The sequence below is a fragment of the Cervus canadensis genome, chromosome 24 (assembly GCF_019320065.1).
Source record: "Cervus canadensis isolate Bull #8, Minnesota chromosome 24, ASM1932006v1, whole genome shotgun sequence".
In the NCBI taxonomy this organism is placed as follows: domain Eukaryota; kingdom Metazoa; phylum Chordata; class Mammalia; order Artiodactyla; family Cervidae; genus Cervus; species Cervus canadensis.
In genome coordinates this window covers 4,813,927-4,832,972 of record NC_057409.1, presented here as the reverse complement: position 1 = coordinate 4,832,972, position 19,046 = coordinate 4,813,927, and the positions used below count along the sequence as shown (strand labels likewise).

Genomic DNA, 19,046 nt, shown 5'->3' with positions numbered 1-19,046 from the left:
CCCTCCACCCCTCCTCACCACTCAAATTCAGGACTAAGGATGGAGCTGCTGAAAACCTGGGGTCCGCCCACCCCATCTATAGTCACCAAATGTCCCACGCTAAGGGGCAGCCCTGTGCCCAGCACCAGGCTAGGGAGACGAATCAGGTGTCTCTGGCTGGTGTCGGGACTCCCCAGGGACACCCGCCCTCCCTTCCAGGTGTCCGTCACCGCGAGAGATGACGTCCCCTTCTTTGGACCACCCCTCCCGGACCCCGCTGTGTTTCGGAAGGTGAGGGGCAGCCCCCAGCCCCACCACGGGCCGAGCAGGACTGAATGGGTGGGGGCCTTGGGGGTGCACAGTGTGCTGTACTAGGCCGTGGCGCCCCCGTGTGCCAGGGCAGCCAGGCCCCCCTAACCGGTGGGCTGGGGCCCAGCTTTTCTGTCCATCTTGGTAAGAACGGTGACTGTTTCACAAAGTCACGGAGCAGACTGCATCATGGCTTTCCATTCCGCATAGCAGACTCTGTGGACTTCCCTCCAGTCTTGTCTTTTTGACAATTTCAGTCTTCTTCTACAGTGTTTGGGGATGGGGGCACACGTCTCTCACCTCTCAGAAGGAGCCTTGGCTCCAGTCCCCCAACAGATCCCCCAGACGGAGGTGGTGGGAGACCCCCAATGCAGCTGTCCTGAGGGGTGGGCAGCTGTGAAGGGCATAGGGGGGCTCTCACAGGCGCCTGGGCTGGGGCACTGGGAGTGAAGAGGACAGAACCCAGCAGAGCCCCAGCCCCTGACTAGTTGGGTCCCAGCCCCTGGTCTCTTGTGTGCCCCTGACCTCCCCCCTTTCTCTTCTCCGCGCTGGGGGCTCCCAGGGGCCTGAGTTCCAGGAATTTCTGCTGACAAAGCTGATCAATGCCGAATATGCTTGCTACAAGGCAGAGAAGTTTGCCAAACTGGAGGTGAGGATGGGCTCTTGCGGCTGGGTCCCATCACCCCCTAGAATTTCAGCCGAGCCTCCTGGGAAGGGGAAAGCCATGTTCAGACCTCGGCCTTAGGGAGGGCTGCCTGGGGGAAGGTGAGCAGGGCCAGAATCCAGGGAGAGGAAGCAGTGGTCACTAAGGAATGCCCAGGAGGGGCTCGGAGGTAGGCTGACGGCACACATGACGCAGTGGAGGGAGCGCATGGGGAAGGAAGATCTCAGAGGAGGCGTGGTGAGCCCCCCGGGGTGGGGCGGGCTGCGCAGGGGCCCGAGAGAAACCGGCATAGGCTCCCGGGGCCCAGGCCCGCTTCCCACTCAGAGAAGGCGGCCGGGATTCCAAGTGCAGGAAGAAGGGCTGATCCCTGGGGTCTCTTCTGAGACAGGAGCGGACACGGGCCGCCCTCCTGGAGACGCTTTATGAGGAGCTGCACATCCACAGCCAGTCCATGATGGGCCTGGGGGGCGACGAGGACAAGATGGAAAACGGCGGCGGGGGCGGCGGCTTCTTCGAGTCCTTCAAGGTGAAGGGCGGGGGTCAGGGTAGGGATGGAGCGGGGATGCGGTGGGGATGAGGTGCGGGGATGCGGGGCGGGACCAGGTGGGGGTGTGGCTAGAGGCGGGGTCGCGTGGGGGGCGTGGCTCGGGGGTGGAGTCGGGGTGGAGCGAATAGGCGCGAGCTCGGGCCAGGTGGGCGCGTACCTCGGGTAGAGCCGGGAGGACGGTGAGCCTCAGGGTGGACCCAGGCTTTCGCGTAGCGTGGGCCCCGGGCAGAGCCGCGGTTGGGAGCTGTCAGATGCGCTCTGGCTGGAGGAGGAGCTGGTGGTTGGAGGCGGGGCCTAAGCCTGGGGGCGGAGTCTGCCTGGAGGGTAGAAGGTTGGAGCGCTCCTGTGCCAATGGTGGTGGCTGCCAAGTCAGGGCAGAGAAGCGAGGACCCCCGAGCCCTGACCCAGGGAGAGAAACCAGAGGTCCAGGAAGGAACGTGAACAAGGGGCCATAGGAGAGGGACTGGTCTGTATGGCCTTAGGCCGTGTGACCCGCTTAGGCTGCCTCTGGTTCAGTTCAGTTAGTGTCCTACTCTTTGCCACCCCATGGACTGCAGCATGCCAGGCCTCCCTGTCCATCACCAACTCCCGGAGTTTACTCAAACTCATGTCCAGCCATCTCACCCTCTGTCGTCCCCTTCTCCTCCCACTTTCAATCATTCCCAGCATCAGGGTCTTTTCCAGTGAGTCAGTTCTTCACATCAGGTGGCCAAAGCATTGGAGTTTCAGCTTCAGCATCAGTCCTTCCGATGAATGGTCAGCTTAGTGTTGAAAGGACAGACACCCTGGATTCAGGTTGCAGCCTTTCCGCTTACCCTCTTGAGCATTCTCTGAGCCTCAGGTTTTTTTTAAGCTGTTGTTTAGGGTAATGGCTTCTTACCTCATACAGCTGTTGAGAATTATTTGTAAAGCAATTTGATCAGTGTAATGTAAGTTAAGAAACAAAATGCAAAGCTGTGCCCATTTACCTTGGCGACTACCATCAGCCTGAGAGACAGAGGAGAAAGAAAGTTCCCTCCCCACCCTCCGACCCCCGCGGGGCCTGGAACCCCCAGGCTGCAGGTCCCCAGGCAGTGACCTCTTGGCCACTGTGCCCTCCACCCACAGGAGGAGGACTGCCCATCCTCCAGGTGCCCAGCCAGGCTGGCGGGGCCTCACCTTTACCCCAGGGCAGGCTACAAAGCTGGAGACGTGGGTTTGCATAAGAGGATTAGCCCAAGCCGCCCAAGTTCTGTCCTGGGCTGAGGTGAACAGACCGCCTTTGAGAAAGAGGCTTGAGGAGAGCCCTACCTCTGCGAGGAGGAGACAGCAAGTGCATGGGGTGGGCATGGGCCCGGGCTGTCTTCTCTGACGGAGGGCTCCAGGGCCCCGCATCTGGTGGGCACCGGATTAAGTCACAGCCTTTCTCGGACAGCAGAGCCCACGGCCTAGGCTTTGGGTTTGGCATCTGGGTCCCAGACCCACCTCTGCTTTGGTTTCATCTCGTGGAGAGTGGGCCTGGTAGCAGTGCTTGCCTCCTGGGGCAGATTGAGTGAGAGCAAAGGTAGAGAACCGTGGCCCGACGTGAGCTTTCCGTGCAGGCTGTCTGAAAAAAGCAAGGAGGGGAGGGAGGGAGGAAAGAAAAGCACGCAGGAAAGCAAGCTCTAAGAGACCCTTAAAAGGAGGAAACGGGCATTTCTGGGGCGTTCTCTGCACACGCTTTGGGTCACAACTCCGCGTCTCCTGTGGTCCTTACCACAGCCGCACGACAGGTCGGGAGGCTCCAAGGCTCAGCGATGGAGTGATTTTCCTAAGGTCACCCAGCAAGCTAGTGGCAGAGCCGGGGCCTACACAGCCCTCTGCACGCGTGGGCTCACGGGAGGGGCCTTACTGGGGTCACCGAGGGTCGCATCGGTGGGTGGCTCCTGCGTTTCCCCAAGGGAGCGGGGGGCCTTACGAAACCCCTGCCCCACCTCCGCAGCGGGTCATCCGGAGCCGCAGCCAGTCCATGGACGCCATGGGCCTGAGCAACAAGAAGCCCCACACCGTGTCCACGAGCCACAGTGGGAGCTTCGCGCCCAGTAACCCCGACCTGGCCAAGGCGGCTGGAATAGTGAGTGCCCCCCCAGCCCTGCCGTCCCAGGGCCCACCCCGGACTCTAGGCTAGGTCCCGCCACTGCTGTCCAGGGGGTCAGGCGCCCAGGCTGTGACCCTGAGATCCTGCGGCCCCCTCTCCAGCCCTTTGGCGCACCGCCCCCCGCTCCTCCAGGCCCCTTATCCAGCCGGGACTTTCTGCAGCGTGTCAGCCCCCTCGCACGTTCCTTGGGGAGCACCTCCTGTCTTGTCGTTCGCTGGGAGTGGGGCTGCTGTGCGGACACCTCTTCCCACGCCTTGAGTTTCTGGGAGCACCTACTGTGTGTCAGGCTGTGGGCACGCACCGTGTGTCAGGACCTGGGTCTCTGCGTGAGCATCTGCTGCGTGTCTGGCTCTGAGATGCTGATGGGTCCCACTGTGTGTCCAGACCTGGGCTGCCGTGTGAGCTGTGTATTAGGACCCGGTTGCTGTGTGGACATGTGAGCGTCTCCCGTGGGCCCGGCCCTGCGTGTCTGCGAGCCCCTGTTGTGTGTCAGACCCTGGGCTCCCGTGTGGACCTGCGTCTGTAAGTGTCTGCCGTGTGCCCAGGCCCTGAGCTGCTGTATGAGGACCTACTATGTGTCAGGAAACGGCCTGCTGTGATGAGCCCTGGGTATCAGTGGTCACCCGTTACCTATCGGGGAACGAGCTCGGTGAGCGCCCGCCGTGTGCTCCCAGAGGCCGTTGTGGTTGTGGCTGCCTGCTGTGTGTCAGGGACTGGGCTTCCGTGTGAACCTCTCCTGAGTGATTACTTCCTGTCTGCCAGGCTCTGTGGGACTCTGCCACTAACACACAGAGGGTGTGCTGGGCGCAGGATGAAAAAGGCCTTCAGCGGGGGGCCTGTCTGCTTGCCACTGCCCAGCGGCCAGCCCCGAGCTCTGCGCCTGCTGCTTTGCTGTCCCCTCCCCATCCGTCTTTCCTTCTGTCACCCATCCATCCATCCTTCCATCCATCCATCCTCCCATCCATCATTTATTGACTGTCAGCTGCATGCCAAGCAAGCCCTGTGCTCAGTGCTGTGAGGCCGTGTCCTGTGGCAGGAGGGACCCCCCGCGCTCTGCCCCCGCCCCGGCCCCGGGGTCTGGCCTGGCCGGGGGAGCGAGGCGAGTCTTCGTTTCCCAGCCGTCAGCAAGCCCACCGCCACGGGAGCTGCAGCCCACCCTCCTCCAAGCCCGATGCCCCGGCCACTCTCTTCCTCCCCCCAGCGGGGCCCGGCCTCCCGCGGGCAGCTGCAGAGGGGCCCCGGGGACAGGGCCAGGCCAGCGGGCCCGCCACGGCAGTAACCAGAGCCATTTCTGTTTTTGTTTTTGCACAACTCTCCCCTCTCTTCACGTGGCCTCCTTTTCCTTCCCTTTCTCTCCTCTCCCCCTCTCCCCGCCACCCCCAACTTTCTTGCTCTTGTGCATTCTCCCCTCTTGCACCTTTCTTGCTCCTTTTCCTCCGCTTTTCTCCCTGGCTTTTCCCTTTGTGCCTCCCCTCTCCATCTCTTCTTGTCCGTCCCATCCCCGGGTCCGTCTCTGTCTGTCTGTCTGTGTTTCACCCTGTGCCCCTTCTCGTGTGATTCTGCTTCCTTCCCGGCCTTGTCTCTCTTCACCCCCTGCCCAACTCTTCTTCTCTGTCCTTGTCTGTCTGTCTTTCCCTCCTCTCCCTGTCCCACTTCTCTCTCCCTGTCCTGCCATCCTGCCTCTCTGATTCTCCGTCTGTCTGTCTGTCTCTCTCTGCCCCCTGCCCTCTGCCGCTTGCCAGTCATTGCTTATTCCCGGGAAAAGTGCCAGTAGATTCGGACGCCGAGGCAGTGCCATAGGCATAGGAACCGTGGAAGAGGTTGTCGTCCGCGGGGCCGCCGGCTCTGGAGGCTGTCTGCACGCGCTGTTCTCTGCTCGCTCTCAGGACGGAGGCCATATTGGGGACGTTGCCCCCCACCCCCCGCCCCCGCCCCCCCAGCCCCCGGGACAGGCCCGAGGGCCAGGCAGGACGGAGTGCCTGCAGCTCTGACGGCACTCAGCAACCTGCTTTGGGGCCTGGCACCTCTGCCAGAGCCAGCCCCGCCCAACCCCCACCAGGGGCTCTGGCCCTGCCCTGGCCCCTGGGGCTCTGGCCCAGACCCCGCCGGGTTCTGGTACCTGAAGACCCCACACCCAGCTGCACGTCCCCCAATATCGCCGGGCCTGCATGGAGCGCCCTGCCCTCCTCTGCCCACCTCCCGGTCCCGGCTGTGAACTGGCCTGGGGGCTCCTGCCTCCCTGGGGCCCCCCATCCTGCCTGCCTGCCCCAGAGAAGCGGGGGGCGGGGGGCCTGCTTCCGGCGCCTGGGGTGGCCCACAGTAGCGTGCGTGGAAACTGAAGCGGGGGTATTTCATCTGCCGGGCTAGAGCCTCCCCAGCAGGGCTGGAGTGGGACAGGGCCTGGTGGCTGAGCCTGCTTCCTCCCCGCCGCCCTCCGGCTGCAGGTCCCGTAATGCCCGGGGGGCTGCTGCTCTGAGGACCTGGCCTCCCCACCAGCCCCAGCCAGGAGGGCTGTCCAGCCCCCCGCTCAGGCCTCTGCCCCCTTTTCCTAAGATCCTGGGTCCAGACCTGCTGTGTGACCTCAGGGGAGCCCTTTGCTGTCTCTGGGCCTGTTTTCCTTTATCTGTAAACTAGGTTGGCTCTCTTGGGAAGTGGACGGTCCTCTGCTTTGGGGCCTGGGCAGCAGGGGCCCCTGGGGGTGGCCTGTGGGCTGGGTGGGTGGGGGTCCCTGGAGCTCCGGGAGCAGGTGGGCACTGAGTTGGGGCCTCTGCCCGCAGTCGCTGATCGTTCCTGGCAAGAGCCCCACGAGGAAGAAGTCGGGTCCGTTCGGCTCGCGCCGCAGCAGCGCCATCGGCATCGAGAACATCCAGGAGGTGCAGGAGAAGAGGTGGGTGGAGCGGCGGGCGGGATGGCGTCCTTCTCCCTGCCCCGCACCCCTGCACCGACCCCCATTCAGTGGCGAAGGAAAGCGGACAACAGGGCGCTCCCAGCCTTCTCCCCTTCTGTCCCCACCGGTGACACCCGCCCGCACCCTCGAGGATCTGCTGTGCGCCAGCTCGTCATCTCAGGCTCCCGGGAGGGAGCCGTAGGTCAGGGGAGGGCCTGGCCTGGGTCACGCGGCGGGTGAGGGGCAGAGCTGGGGTCTGCGGAGTTCTCTAAGTACACCAGTGTGAGCGGGGTGTGCAACGCACCCGCCACATGAGAAGCAGGGAGCCTTCGGGGAAGCAGAGCATCGTTCCTGGGCTGTGAATCCGGTCTTCACCACGCTGCAGCTGTGTGATCTCGGGAAAGTCACTGAACCTCTCTGAGCTTCATTGTCCTAAGCTGAGAATAAACAGGGATGAGGACACACACAAGCAGCGGCACGGCGCTGGCGCCGTGCGCGTGAAGCCGGGCGCCAGGGGCCCTGAGGTCTCAGGAGTGAGCTGGCCCTCCCTTCACAGGCAGGAGGGCCTGGAATCCCACGAATCCAGGGTTCACGCCTTGGCTTTGCCACGTCCTGGCTGCGCATCCCTGGGCAGATCCCTTCCCATCTCTGGACTCCGGTCTCCTTATCCATAACAGGGGACACTTATACCCCCACCCATGGGGGATGTCCTGTCTCTTTTTTTACTTTTTTTTTTTTTGGCGTCTCTGTGCGGCTTGTGGGATCTTAGTTCTGAGATCAGGGATTGAGCCTGAGTCCGTGGCACTGAAAATGCCAAGGCCTAACCCGTGGACCGCCGGGGAATTCCCGCGGATGTTCTGCGTAGGTGCTCCCGCAGTGCCTGCTCCCTCCTGGTCAGCCCAGGGGCCGCGGGGACCGCTCCGGGGCTGGCCCCTGAGGATGCGGGGTGTGGGTACGAGGCAGGAGTGCCCGGGACCTCCTCTCCCCGCCTGGGGCTCCTTCTTGAGGCCAGGCCTGGTGCTGAATCCCCTCCGCTGCCCCCATGTGCCCCGCAGGGAGAGCCCCCCGGCCGGCCAGAAGACCCCAGACAGCGGGCACGCCTCCCAGGAGCCCAAGTCGGAGAACTCATCCACTCAGAGCTCCCCAGAGATGCCCACGACCAAAAACAGGTTGGGGCTCGGGGCATGCTGAGCCGGGGGGCTTGGGTGTGGCGGGCCCATTCTTTCTCCCCCACTGTCTGGGCCCCGGGCTGCCCAGGAACGTGGACACGGCCACCCCAGGGCAGCAGGGGGCCCGGGCACTCTCCTGGGTCCTCCTCTGACACACACCCGCTGAGCACTTTGTGCACGCCACGCTCTGCAAGACGGCAGTCAGCTGCCCCTGCCTCGCGGGGCTGACAGCCCAGAGTAACAGAATCTAGTAAGCTACTTCCAGGTAGCGATGATGGAAGGAAAATAAAGCAGAGGTTGCAATGAAGAGTGGCCAGGTGGGGGCGGGGGCTTAGATGGGGTCTCAGGGAAGACGTCTACCGAGGGGTGAGGTTGGAATTGAGAGCTGAGTGAGGAGTCGGCCCTGTTAGGACGGACTGGCCGCGGCGTGGCAGTGGGAGGAGGGTGCAGTGCAAAGGCCCTGAGGCATGCCTGAAGGCTCGGCAGAAGGGTGGTGTCGCTGGAGCTGAGTGAGTGAGGCTGGGCCCGGGTGGTCCTTGACGGTAGATGGGAGGAGTTGAAGAGTTGGGCAGGGGCTGGATCATGGCTTTGAAGGCTATGTGAGAACTTTGAATTTTTTTTTAAAATGTATTTATTTTTGGCCGTGCTGGGTCTTCACTGCTGCGCGGGCTTTTCTCTAGTTGTGGAGGGCGGGGGCTCCTCTCCAGCGGTGGGGCGCAGGCCTCTCATGTCGTGGGGCCTGGGCCGTAGGGGCTTCAGTAGTTTGGGCACGCAGGCTCAGGGGTTGGGGCGCTCGGGCTCCCAGCACAGGCTCAGTACTCGTGGCGCTCGGGCTTAGTTTCCCGACAGCCCGTGGGATCTTCCCGGATCGGGGATCAAACCTGTATCTTCTCTGCATCGGCAGGCGGATTCTTTCCCACGGGGTCCCCAGGGAAGCCTGAGAACTTTGGATCTTATCCTAAGTGTAGCAAGGAGGCTCTGGAGGATTTTGTGTAAGAGGAGTGATGCTTTCACAAGCCGGCTGTGGTCACCATGTGAGGGTAGACCCAGGAGCAGAGGGGCCAGCCCGGAGGCCGCCCTCCATTCACTGCTTGTCAGCTGAGCCCCGGGGGTGAGAGGGCTGGGGAGAGGGCCCGTCCTGGGCTGAAGAGTCAGGCAGGTGAACAGGGAAGCAGGAAAATGTGGCAGGGACAGGACGAGACAGCCGAGCAGAGAGGGTCGTTACCCCCCCACCGCACAGAGGAATCAGGGAGGGCCTCCTTGAGGCGGTGTCCCCCCCTCACCCCGGCTGGTGTTTGAAAAGTGAATTTACTTTTTAGGACTTGAGGGAAGGCATGGAGTGCCAGGCAGGAGACACGGTTTGGCCCGCAGTGGATTTTCCTCCAGAAAGAGGGGAGGAAGGAACAAGTGGGTAGATGTTTCTCTCTGAGCAGAAGCTAGAAGGCAGGAGATCCAGTGCAGTGTTACATGAGCTCCTCCGGCTGCATTGGTGACATTGGAATAATCAGTGTGATACGGTGATCGTGGGGAGAAAAGACCCTGGACATGGAACCTGAGAGAGAGTTACGGGAGCAGACTGTGGAGGTGGAAGGCCTGGATCCTGCCTGTTCTTCCACCTCTGGCTGGGTGACCTCGGGCTGTGTGACCTCGGGCTGGGTGCCCACCTTCTCTGTTCCTGGGTGTCTGCTCATCTGTAAAATGGGTCCAATAATGATAGCAATGAGATAACTGGGGTCAACACACTTAGATCAGTGCCTGGCACAGAGCAAATCTGCACTCAATGATGGTGCTGATGGTATAACTATTAACCCATGGTTTTAACTATTAACCGATGGTGTATAAATAAATAGTTCTGACTGAACATACAGCCAAGAGAATTGGGCTTCATCGGGGGCAGTGGGGAGCCAGGGTAGGAGCAGGACTGGGGCCCCACAGGATCTCTGTGTTAGGAAGAACGGTGGCATCGGGGAGGCTTGGGGCCCCGGAAGCTATAAGGTGCCATGGTGGAGCTTGGCTGGCCGCAGGCTGGGCCTGCCTGGGCAGAGAGGGCAGGGACCAGGGGTCTTGGCTCAGGAGGTGCCCAGCGCGGATGCTGGCTGACGGGACGTGTTCTGTGGCAGAGCGGAGACAGCGGCCCAGAGAGCAGAAGTGCTGAAGGACTTCTCCCGCTCCTCGTCCAGCGCCAGCAGCTTCGCCAGCGTCGTGGAGGAAGCAGAGGGCGTGGACGCAGACGACACAGGCCTGGTGAGAGGCCTGGGGGGAGAGGTGCCCCATGGCGGCACGAAAGGGGTGCTCTCTGATCCCTGGAGATGATGCTCCAGGGTGAAGCGTGAGACCGGCTGTGGCTGAGTTGTGATCAGGAGACCCAGCCCCGAGGAGTAGTGCAGGCTGACCTTCCCTTACTCTGAAGCCTCCCGTGGCTCCCCAGTTCCCCAGTCTGTGAGGCCACTGAAGGTCTAGCCCTTCCCTCCCCAGCCCCGCCTCTTACCCCTTTGGCCAGTTCACCTTGCTCCTTCAGCCAGTCCCCCGAACCAGTCAGGCTTACTACTCTACCCCTGGGCCTTTGCACATGCTGGTCCGCTGTCTGGAACACTACCTGCTCCCTCCTTCCCCCATTGTCCGACTGGCTCCTACTCCTCCTCAGCTCAGCCTCACAGTGCCTCCTCCGGGAAGCCTGCCTTTCCGGTCCCAGGGTGGGTTAGGAACCCCTGTACACTCTCACCCTGGGCTCTGTCCTTGGCTCCATCACGCTTCGTTCCGGCAACCCTTCAGTTCCCTGCCAGGCTCCATGTCAGATGCTGCACATGCAGACTGCCGAGCCCCCACCCCGTGGGGCTTGGGATCTGGAACTGCGCTAGTCTCTTCCCAGCCTGTCTCTCCTCTTGACCTGGAGCTCTTGGAGGGCCAGGACCCCTCTCGATTTTTCTCGGTGGCTTGGCTTATGAGAACATCAGGGTTTGGACGCACGGATGAGTGGAGAGTGTGTGTGTGTCTGTGTCTGCTTCTCTTCCCACTCTGCCCTCCTGGGGTCCCCTGGGGCAGACATGGCTGGGCCCTCACCCTCTCTGCAGAGGGGCCAGGGTCAGGGGGGTTGTGGATTATAGCAGAGGAGGGGTGAGGAGGGGAGGGGGAGCCAGCCAGTGCTGCGGGCAAGGACTTAACCTCCCTCCTGCTCTCCTCGCCGTCCCAGGAGAGCGTTTCCTCCTCCGGGACACCCCACAAGCGGGACTCCTTCATCTACAGCACGTGGCTGGAGGACAGCATCAGTACCACGAGCGGAGGCAGCTCCCCAGGTACCAGCAGGGCCAGCCCCCCAGCGGGCGCGGCCACTCCTGTGATGGGCGGGGCCCAGGGCTGGGCACGGAGGGCATGGAGACCCATTTTCAGGCCCCAGGTGGTGGGTGTGATGGACCTGCCGCTGACCTGGGCTCCGTGGGCTGGTCCTTACCCCGTCTATTATGGTAGTTGGTGGCTCGGAGGACTGGTGGCTTCTAGAAGGGCCTTGGAGGTTGATGGGGCTTTAAAGGGGGTAAAGACGGAAGTTAAGGGTGGGGGTCCCCAAGGGAGGGGCTTGCTGGGGTTGGGGGACGCTGGTGCCGACCGCCCATCCATGCCCCCATCTCCCTGGTGCCTCCCCGCGGCCAGTGAGGTGGCTCCCTCCTGCCTCCCTCCCCAGGCCCCTCTCGGTCACCCCACCCCGACGCCGGCAAGTTGGGGGACCCTGCGTGTCCCGAGATCAAGATACAGCTGGAAGCATCTGAACAGCACACGCCCCAGCTGGTACTCGCAGCTGCCAGGGGCCTGGGTGGGGGTGGGATGGATGGCCTGGGGGCTGGGCCTGTGGAGAGCACCCCCTGCCCCCGGGAGGGGGATCGGCTGTTAGGGAGAGGCCTCAGGCGGCCAGGGGTCCCCAGGGATGGTGCTGGACCAAGACGCACTGCCCCGCTGCCCCAAGCCTGGAGGGGTTGGGCTTGTCCAGCTTGGGCACAACCGCTGACTTCCGCTCGCCCGTGTCTCCCACATCCCCTGTCCCTGCGCCTGTATTGCCGCTGTTCTGACCACAGGGCTGTTAGCCACTCTGCTGCTCTGAAGGTGACCCCGAGCAGGTCAGTCCCAGCCCGCAGCTCCTATTTGGTTGGGGGCCGGCGGGGGAGAAAGGGCAGAGGAAGGCAGGGCTGGGCCGACTTGTTTGTTTCTCCATCACCTCTGCGGGGTGAGAGTTACATATTTAGGTTTGAATCCTCTGCCGCTCAGTTGCTAGGTGACCCTGGGCTTCAGTTTCCTTATCTGTACAGTGGGTCAATAAATTCTGCCTCACCTCTGCCTGTGAGTTGCTGAGAGGATCTGATGAGAGCCTAAAAGGGACTTGGGAATCATTGGGAGGGAGGGGTCTCGGGGGTTCGCCTTGGGATGGAAAGATCCAGAGCCTGCCGTCCCAAGGGTGGGACCCCTCCACTGCTGTCTCCCTGTTTCATGGCGCGTCCGTCTCCCTTTACCCTGCAGACGAGGCCGCAGAGGCACGAGGCGAGATGCTCTGGCAGATCCAGGCAGACGGGACCTCCACCCCCGAGGCCAGCACCAGCCTGGGGCCCGCCCCTCGCCTCCCCAGCCCTCCTCCTGGCCCATGTCCGGGCTGTCTCTGCAGAATGGAGCCGTCCAGCCCTGGGAGCGGGGAAGCTGCTGGCACCGTCCCCACCCCCTGGGCTGGGGGGCCGGCTGGGGCGGGGAGAGGTCAGCTGGAACGGGACTCCAGGCCTGGCTCATCCATCACCCTTGGGTGCTGCTCTGGATTCGAGGGAGTGAGCTGGAAAGGAGAGCTGAGACATCTCGGTGCACGCAGAGCCTGCCGTGGAGGCGGTGGGGAGGAGGAGCCCTGGGCTGGGAGTCCTGAGTCCTGGCCTGTGATTTGGGATCCGCTGTGCAACTCTAGGCCCGTCACACTCCCTCTCTGGGTGCCTCTGCTCTGAATGGACGAGATCATTTCAGAGGTCACTGAAGACTCCACGCAGCTGCCCCAGAATGGAGGATTGCCCTCCCGGGGGCCTCCCGTCACCCTCTCCTGCTCCTTGGGGTTCCTGGGGCCCCAGGTCGGCTGAGGGGCAGGGGGCTGGCTGTGCCCATGGCACCTCCTAGACCCTCAGGCCGTGTGCCGCAGACCTGCGGAGGCCCTGCCCACTGCCTCTACGTGACAGACGAGTGACCCCATTGTGGGCGTCGGGGGGCCCACGTGGCTCTTCCGCCAGCCCCCGGCTCGACCCCCGGCACCTCCTGCTCCTGGCACTCCAGGCCGAGGGGTCTCAGCTGGCTCACCTTTGCACCACCCCACCCCGCACAGAGTGGGCAGTCAGGCACAGCTGCTGTGAGTCCACATCCTTGTGTGTGTCCACACTTTTTAGGCACCACGCCAAAGGGCAGCCTTCCGGCCCCAGCACCTGTTTCGGAAGCCCCTGTGGCCACGTGTGTGTGTCGGTGACAGTTGTACAAAATAAATTCTATTTATCGCTATTGTACCCCGAGGTGGACCTGGCTTCATGTGACCCTCTCCCTCCTCTCAGATCAACCCCAGACAGATCTTAGGGGTGCTGTGGTCAAGACCAAGAGCCTGTTCACTACGCCCCACCACTCCCCACCCCCCAACCTCCCCACCCCGCCATCCCCACCAAATCAGAGCTGCTGGGTCTGCAGACACCTCCGAGGCCAAGCCATGGGCTCTTTGACCACCAGCTGTGGCTTTCCCCTCTGCCCTTTTCCCACCTTGTTCCCTCTCCCCAGCAGGGAGAACCTGGCTTTGAAGTCAGCTCAGCTCAGTTCAGTCGTTCAGTCCTGTCCGACTCTTTGCGACCCCATGGACTGCACCAGGCCTCCCTGTCCATCACCAACTCCCGGAGCCTGCTCAAACTCACGCCCACCAACTGGAGTCCTGCTACGCGCTGGTGGTGCTGAGAAACTCAGAAGATTCTCCGAGCCAGTTTCCACTTCTGTAACACGGGAGTGCTAGTACTTCTCCCGGGGGTCCGTCCTCGAGCGAACACCCAGCACAGCGTCGGGCGCCCGGTGGGTGGGCGAAGGTCACGTGTGTTCCCCGTGTGGCCACCAGGGGGCGCCAAGGGATCGCGTACCTGCACTGATGGGGGCGGGGACCGGCTGAACCTGTCCAGCGGCCAGAAGGCGCTCAGCCCGTGCAGAGCAATTGGGGCGATAAAGGGGCGATCAGGGCCTCGGGGGAGGGTGGGGTGGGGGAGACGTGGGAGGAGCCCGGGGATCCAGCCTGGCTGAGGGGGGATTGGGGAAGACCCCGTGGTGCCTGAGCACCCCCGGAAAGGCTTAGCGTAGTGTCCGTGGGGAGAGAGCCGCCGGTGCGCAGGGAGGCCTGAGTGTAACGGCTTGCAGCTGAGAAGGGAAAAGGTGATGGTGATGCTGATGGTGGAGGGGCAGGCAGAGGGCAGGGACCAGGCCAGAGGCCCCATGGCCTTGGATATGCCGAGGTCAGTGGGGAAGCCGTGGAGCACGCAACACCGGGAGCAGGGGGTGGCTCGCGGCGGCCGGCCGGGCAGCGTCGGTCCAGGAGCCCTTTGCCAAGGACACGGGGCGTCTGCAAGGTGCTGGGAGACGAGCGTCTGGAGGAAGGGGCTGAGGGAGGAGCTGGGAGGCGTTCAGGGGTCTGGCCCGAAGGTTGGTGAACCGGGTGTGGGGGGTTCTGCTCTGAGGTAGGAACGCAGGAAGCAGGGCAGGTTGGGGGATTTGGGGCCTGGAGGTGGGCCCCCCGGGGGGGGCTCACGATGCCTTGGCCTCACGCCCTCCCCACCACCAGCCCCCACGCCCTCCCAGGGACGATGCTGGGGGCACCCTAGGGCCTTCCTGATGGGGCCCTGCTGTGACCCTCGGATGTCTGGGGCCCCCCCAGGGGTGGTGACTCACTCCCCAGCTCCATCCACCTGGGTCTGGCCCTAGACTCAATGGGTCCCCAGCTCACCCCCCCACGCCCTCCTCTGCCTAACCCCTCTTCTCTAACCCTCCCCCCACCCACCCCCAGGCCCTGCCTCCTCCCATCCCACCAAGGGCCAGTAGCCACAGTCCAGCCCCAAGATCAAGAGCCTGGCTCTGAGTTTATTTACCTCCTATAAGCTCAGTAACTTTGGGCTCATGGACCTCGGGCAAGGCTAACAGCCCCGCCTTCAGGGCCCGGGTGGGAGATTCAGTGAGGTGATGCCTCATGAAGTTCTCGGTGCAGCCCCAGCATGCGGTGCGTTGTGGGGGGCTTGCACTTAGCCACGAATGAGGACATCTCCGTCACCCACATCGCAGGCCGTGGGGCCAGCTCTCTGCATGGGCGATGAGGTGGCTGGCCCGGGACGGGTGTCAGGAATGTGCGATGATCAATTGCAACCCTGAACCCCAGCCTCCAGGGCTCCCCTGGGCTTGATGATCCTTCCAGAAAACAACTGGGTGTATCCCACTGTGTCCCGTTACTGGGTGCCCACCGCCCCCTCTGGCCCCCCGGCGACCTAGCGCAGAAGCTGGAGCCCAGCTGGGCGAGCAGCACCCTCTTTGGCCCCCTTGGCCTGCCTGTGCCCCCATCAGTGGAAATGACCAGCTTTAGGGCTGGGTTCCAGCCGGGGCCCCCACCCCACCCCACCCTTCCAGGCTCCAGGGTGGGGCCCGGGGAGGCCAAGTACCAGACCGGCCTCTGTGATCAAAGCGTCCAGTGCTGTTTCTCTTGTGCCCGCGCCAGCTCCGCGCTCGTCCTGGGTTTGGAGGTGGGCAGGGCGAGCCGGGACACGGACCCGAGGCTGGAATTAGGGCCTGGGCAAGAGGCTCCGGGCCCCGGGAAGTCCTGGGCTCGGCTTAGAGATGACTCTGGTGCTGCGAACAGCTGTCAGAGGTTGCTCCAGACACAGAAGGCGAGAGGCCCCTGCGGAGGGGCTTGGCTGCCCGGCTGACCCGGCAGCCTCACCTCCCCTGCCTCAGAGTGGGGACCTGTCTCCCCAGGCGCCAGTCTCCCCACCTGTAAAATGGGGGCAGAGTCCGACCTGTCACCATGAAGAGGCTCTCGTAGCCTCTAAGGGACCTGGTCTGGACCCCGGGCCCAATAGGAGGGGTCCTCCCCCCATCTCCCAGCCGCTGGGGTGTCCTTGGACGCCCATGTCTTGGCCCTGGGGCAGCTTTGCCAAAGAGCCGGCCACAGGCCCAGGCCCGCCCAGCGCCAGGGGACTGCGACCTGGACATTCTCTGCTGTTCAGGCCACAGGGGGTACTTAACCAGGGACCCTGGAATGTGGAGGTCCCGCCCTGCCGAGGGGACAGCCAGGGACGGAGCCTCCTGAAATAACCAGATCTGGTTAGCAAGGCTAATTTTAAACGCCACTCTGGCTGCCCCAGAGGCCCTTCTGGGAAGCTGTCAATGTCCCTGTGTTTGGCCCCTGGGAGGCAGGGCGAGGGGAGAGAGGGCAGAGGGGCCCCGAGGACCCCCACCCCTGACAGCCGGCGCCGGAGACCCCAGGCTGCGGCCCAAGGCCGGCCCATCCAGAGCCCAGAGCCCTGGCCCCAAACTGGGCTGCAGGGGCCCAGCGTCTGCCCTGAGCCCCTCCGAAGGAACCCTGGTGGGCTCTCCAGACCCTCCTCCCGCTGCAGCTTCCTGGACCGGAAGCTCTCTGTCGGTCTGTCTTAGCCATCTTCCACGTCTCCTTCTGCTTCCTCGCCCTGCCCCTTCCTCTCTGGGTCTCTGCCTCTCTGTCTCTGACGCTGGAGTCTCCGCAGCGATGCCTCTGTTCCCCTCTCTCTGGGTCCCTCATGCAAGAGGCCCTGGCAGCCTTCCTGACAGCCTGTTGGCTGGACTGTGCGTGCGAGGTAGGGGGCAGGTGTCCACCTGGGAGCTGGGGCTGCAGGTGGGGCCCGCCGAGGGAAGGAGCGCCGTCCCAGGAGCCAGCAGGAGCTGTCCCCGGGCAGGCAGGGGCCGTGTCCAGGCATGACCTGGGCCATCCGGCCCGGCCCAGCCGGGCACGAGCAGAAGGAATGAACTCCGGGGGTAAGGTTGCCAGATTTAGCAAGTAGAAACCCACGAGCCCAGGTAAAGTTGCATTTCAGATAAACAAGGGAGGATTTTTTAGTTTAAGTATACCTCATGCAATATTTGGGACACAGACTAAAAATCCTCCCTTGTTTATCTGAAATTTGAGTTTGACTAGGCATCCTATATTTTATCTGGCAGCCCTCTCCTGGGAGGCTTTAAGAGTGGGAAATTTTTTAGCAACAGCAGGTTTTAGAGACTGAGGGCGCCCCCGCCTGGCAAGGATGTGGTAGCAAGACCCTGGGGAAATCCCGGTCTGATGGGGGAGGCACGGCTCCCGCCCGCAGGCAGCTTTCAGTCCTCCAGGCGAAGGGGCAGGGGCAGTCCTCGGGAGCTTGGTGGGTGGAGCTCACACGACACCAGCTACCTCTTCGGTGGAACCATCAGAAGGGAGGGTCTCTCCTGAGCCCCTGAGCCTCACCCAGGGCCTGGCACATAGTAGGGGCTTCATAATTATTTGTCAAATGAGTGAAGAATTCTCCTAGCTCATGCCCACGGGAGTGGGAGGGTGCCTGGCCAGCAGAGGCTCCAACACCGACCTCCCAAGCTGCTTGGATCCAACTGGAGTATGTACTGCCCCCACCCCAGGGGACCCCCAAAGTGAGCTGCAGAGGAGGAGGAGAAAGTGGGGAGAAGGCATGGAGAGATGATGCCTACCCCGCTCTCCCCGCAGACCCCAACCCCTACTCAGAGTCCAGCCTGGGCAAGGGTACAGGTCAGGCGTGGGAACTGGGGGAGGGTGACCTCTGGCCCCAGGGACTGGTGGGGACTAAGGCAGAGGGCAGGCCAAAGAGGTGGCTGCTCAGGGCTCCTTAGGGGGATGTTTGAATAAGTTGGGGGATTCCTGGGACCCAGAAACTTGAGGACACTTGTTTCTGGGGAGGTAAGATTTGGGCCTTTTCCTTTAGCCCAGTAATCTCAGGGGTCTTCCTGGAGTGGGCAACAAAAGAGAGGCCTGTGGCTCTCCCACACCTCCCCCACGGCGGAGTCCCTTGAACAGCCTTTTTGCTCATTCATTCATTCGTTTTTTCACTTGCTAATTCCCCCCTCACTGTTACCATTCACTAGGACAGCCTGGCTCTCTGCCCGGGGAAAAAGGACTGTGGCATCTCACCCAACCTCAGTCGGAACATACCTGTTCCAGGGCTGGCGCTGCCCCTGGCTCCCCGCGTGAGCCTGGGCCAGTCACTGACCAGCTGGAGCCTCAGTTTCCCCATCTCTACAATGGGGATAAGGCTAGCAGCTCCCTCCTACGCCACGGTGAAGGTGTGAGATGAGGCCAGCCTTTGGTGAGAGCTTCAGAAGGGGGAGCTGTCATGATTACTTGCTGTCATTATTGGGAGCATGTTGAGGCCCCTGTGGGCTGGGCGGGGAGTGGATGGCGCCAAAGTCCAGGCCCCCTGGACTGGGAGCCCCCCAGCCCCCCGAGCCTCCCTGAGCCATCCCGACAGCCCCCATCTCCTCTCGGGGCTTCAGCCCTCTTGGCCCCTATCTCTCCTTTTCAGGGAAGTTCAGCTCCCGCAAGGTGCCTCTGGCTTCCAGATGGGCAAGGCATCCATCCTTTGGACAGAAGTGAGAGTTGGGGCTGGAGCCTGGACTGGCCGTTGGCCAACGGGGAGGCGCCCCCCCCTGCCCCCCGCAGCCTGCGGTGTGACCTGGAGCCGGTCCCACCTGCTCGGGCCTCGGTTTCCCCAGGCGTACAGCGGGGGGGGGGGCTGGACACCCCGCCTTAGCCTGGACGGGACCCTCTGCGTGTCACCCCATCAGTAACGGGTTAGCTCTGAGCCCGTAATCACTTCGGGCCTGGGAAGAACTAACAGTGTCCCTGTAAATTGAGCTCTAATTGCGGCTTTCAGTGGAGTCAGCTGCTCCCCCGGCCCCCCCTCCCCGCAGCTCTGAATCAGCGAGGTTGTCCCGGCCTGCCCTGCCAGGCGCAGGAATCCCCCAGGATTGTTCTGGCTCCTGGTGAACCAGATGGTTCAGGGACTGAAGTCCTTCCAGGCCTACTGTGCCTGAGGCGCTGAGCCTGGGCGCTTTGCACGGAGCCAACCCCAGGTCACGTCACCACGGCTCTGGGAGGCCGGGGCGACCACGGCCGTTGTTGCAGAAGGGGAAACTGAGGCACAGAATCGCGAAATCACCGGCCGAGTCCAGATAGGAACCTAGATCAGTCTGATTCCCAGGCTTGGTTCCTGGCCTGAGGCCCAGGAGACGCCCCACCCCAGCTCAGCCAAGCAACACCCCCCAGCCAGCCCCACTCCCAGGGGCTTCGAGCCCCCCGCCCCCCAGCCTTCCCTGTCCGCATGCTC

At 63.0% G+C, this 19,046-nt stretch overlaps 1 protein-coding gene across 12 annotated transcripts in view; it reads left to right on the top strand.

The window, feature by feature from the left end:
• Positions 1–12,281, top strand: part of LOC122426485 (RAP1 GTPase activating protein) — a 68,383-nt gene extending 56,102 nt beyond the window's left edge. For 6 of the 12 annotated variants that reach the window (XR_006265172.1, XR_006265171.1, XR_006265166.1 and 3 more), the window contains 12 exons: positions 199–270; positions 851–937; positions 1,341–1,478; positions 3,460–3,591; positions 5,358–5,435; positions 6,393–6,502; positions 7,558–7,671; positions 9,792–9,915; positions 10,862–10,964; positions 11,317–11,451; positions 11,736–11,777; positions 12,175–12,274. Coding sequence is in view for 5 of the 12 variants with exons in the window: in XM_043445467.1 (XP_043301402.1) it covers positions 199–270; positions 851–937; positions 1,341–1,478; positions 3,460–3,591; positions 5,358–5,435; positions 6,393–6,502; positions 7,558–7,671; positions 9,792–9,915; positions 10,862–10,964; positions 11,348–11,451; positions 11,736–11,744 (1,071 nt within the window). In the remaining 7 variants the exon portion in view is untranslated. Of the gene's footprint in view, positions 1–198; positions 271–850; positions 938–1,340; positions 1,479–3,459; positions 3,592–5,357; positions 5,436–6,392; positions 6,503–7,557; positions 7,672–9,791; positions 9,916–10,861; positions 10,965–11,316; positions 11,453–11,735; positions 11,778–12,174 lie in introns of those variants that run through there. The other 6 variants (XM_043445469.1, XM_043445466.1, XM_043445468.1 and 3 more) reach the window with 4 other exon arrangements.
• The last annotated feature ends 6,765 nt before the right edge of the window (positions 12,282–19,046 follow it).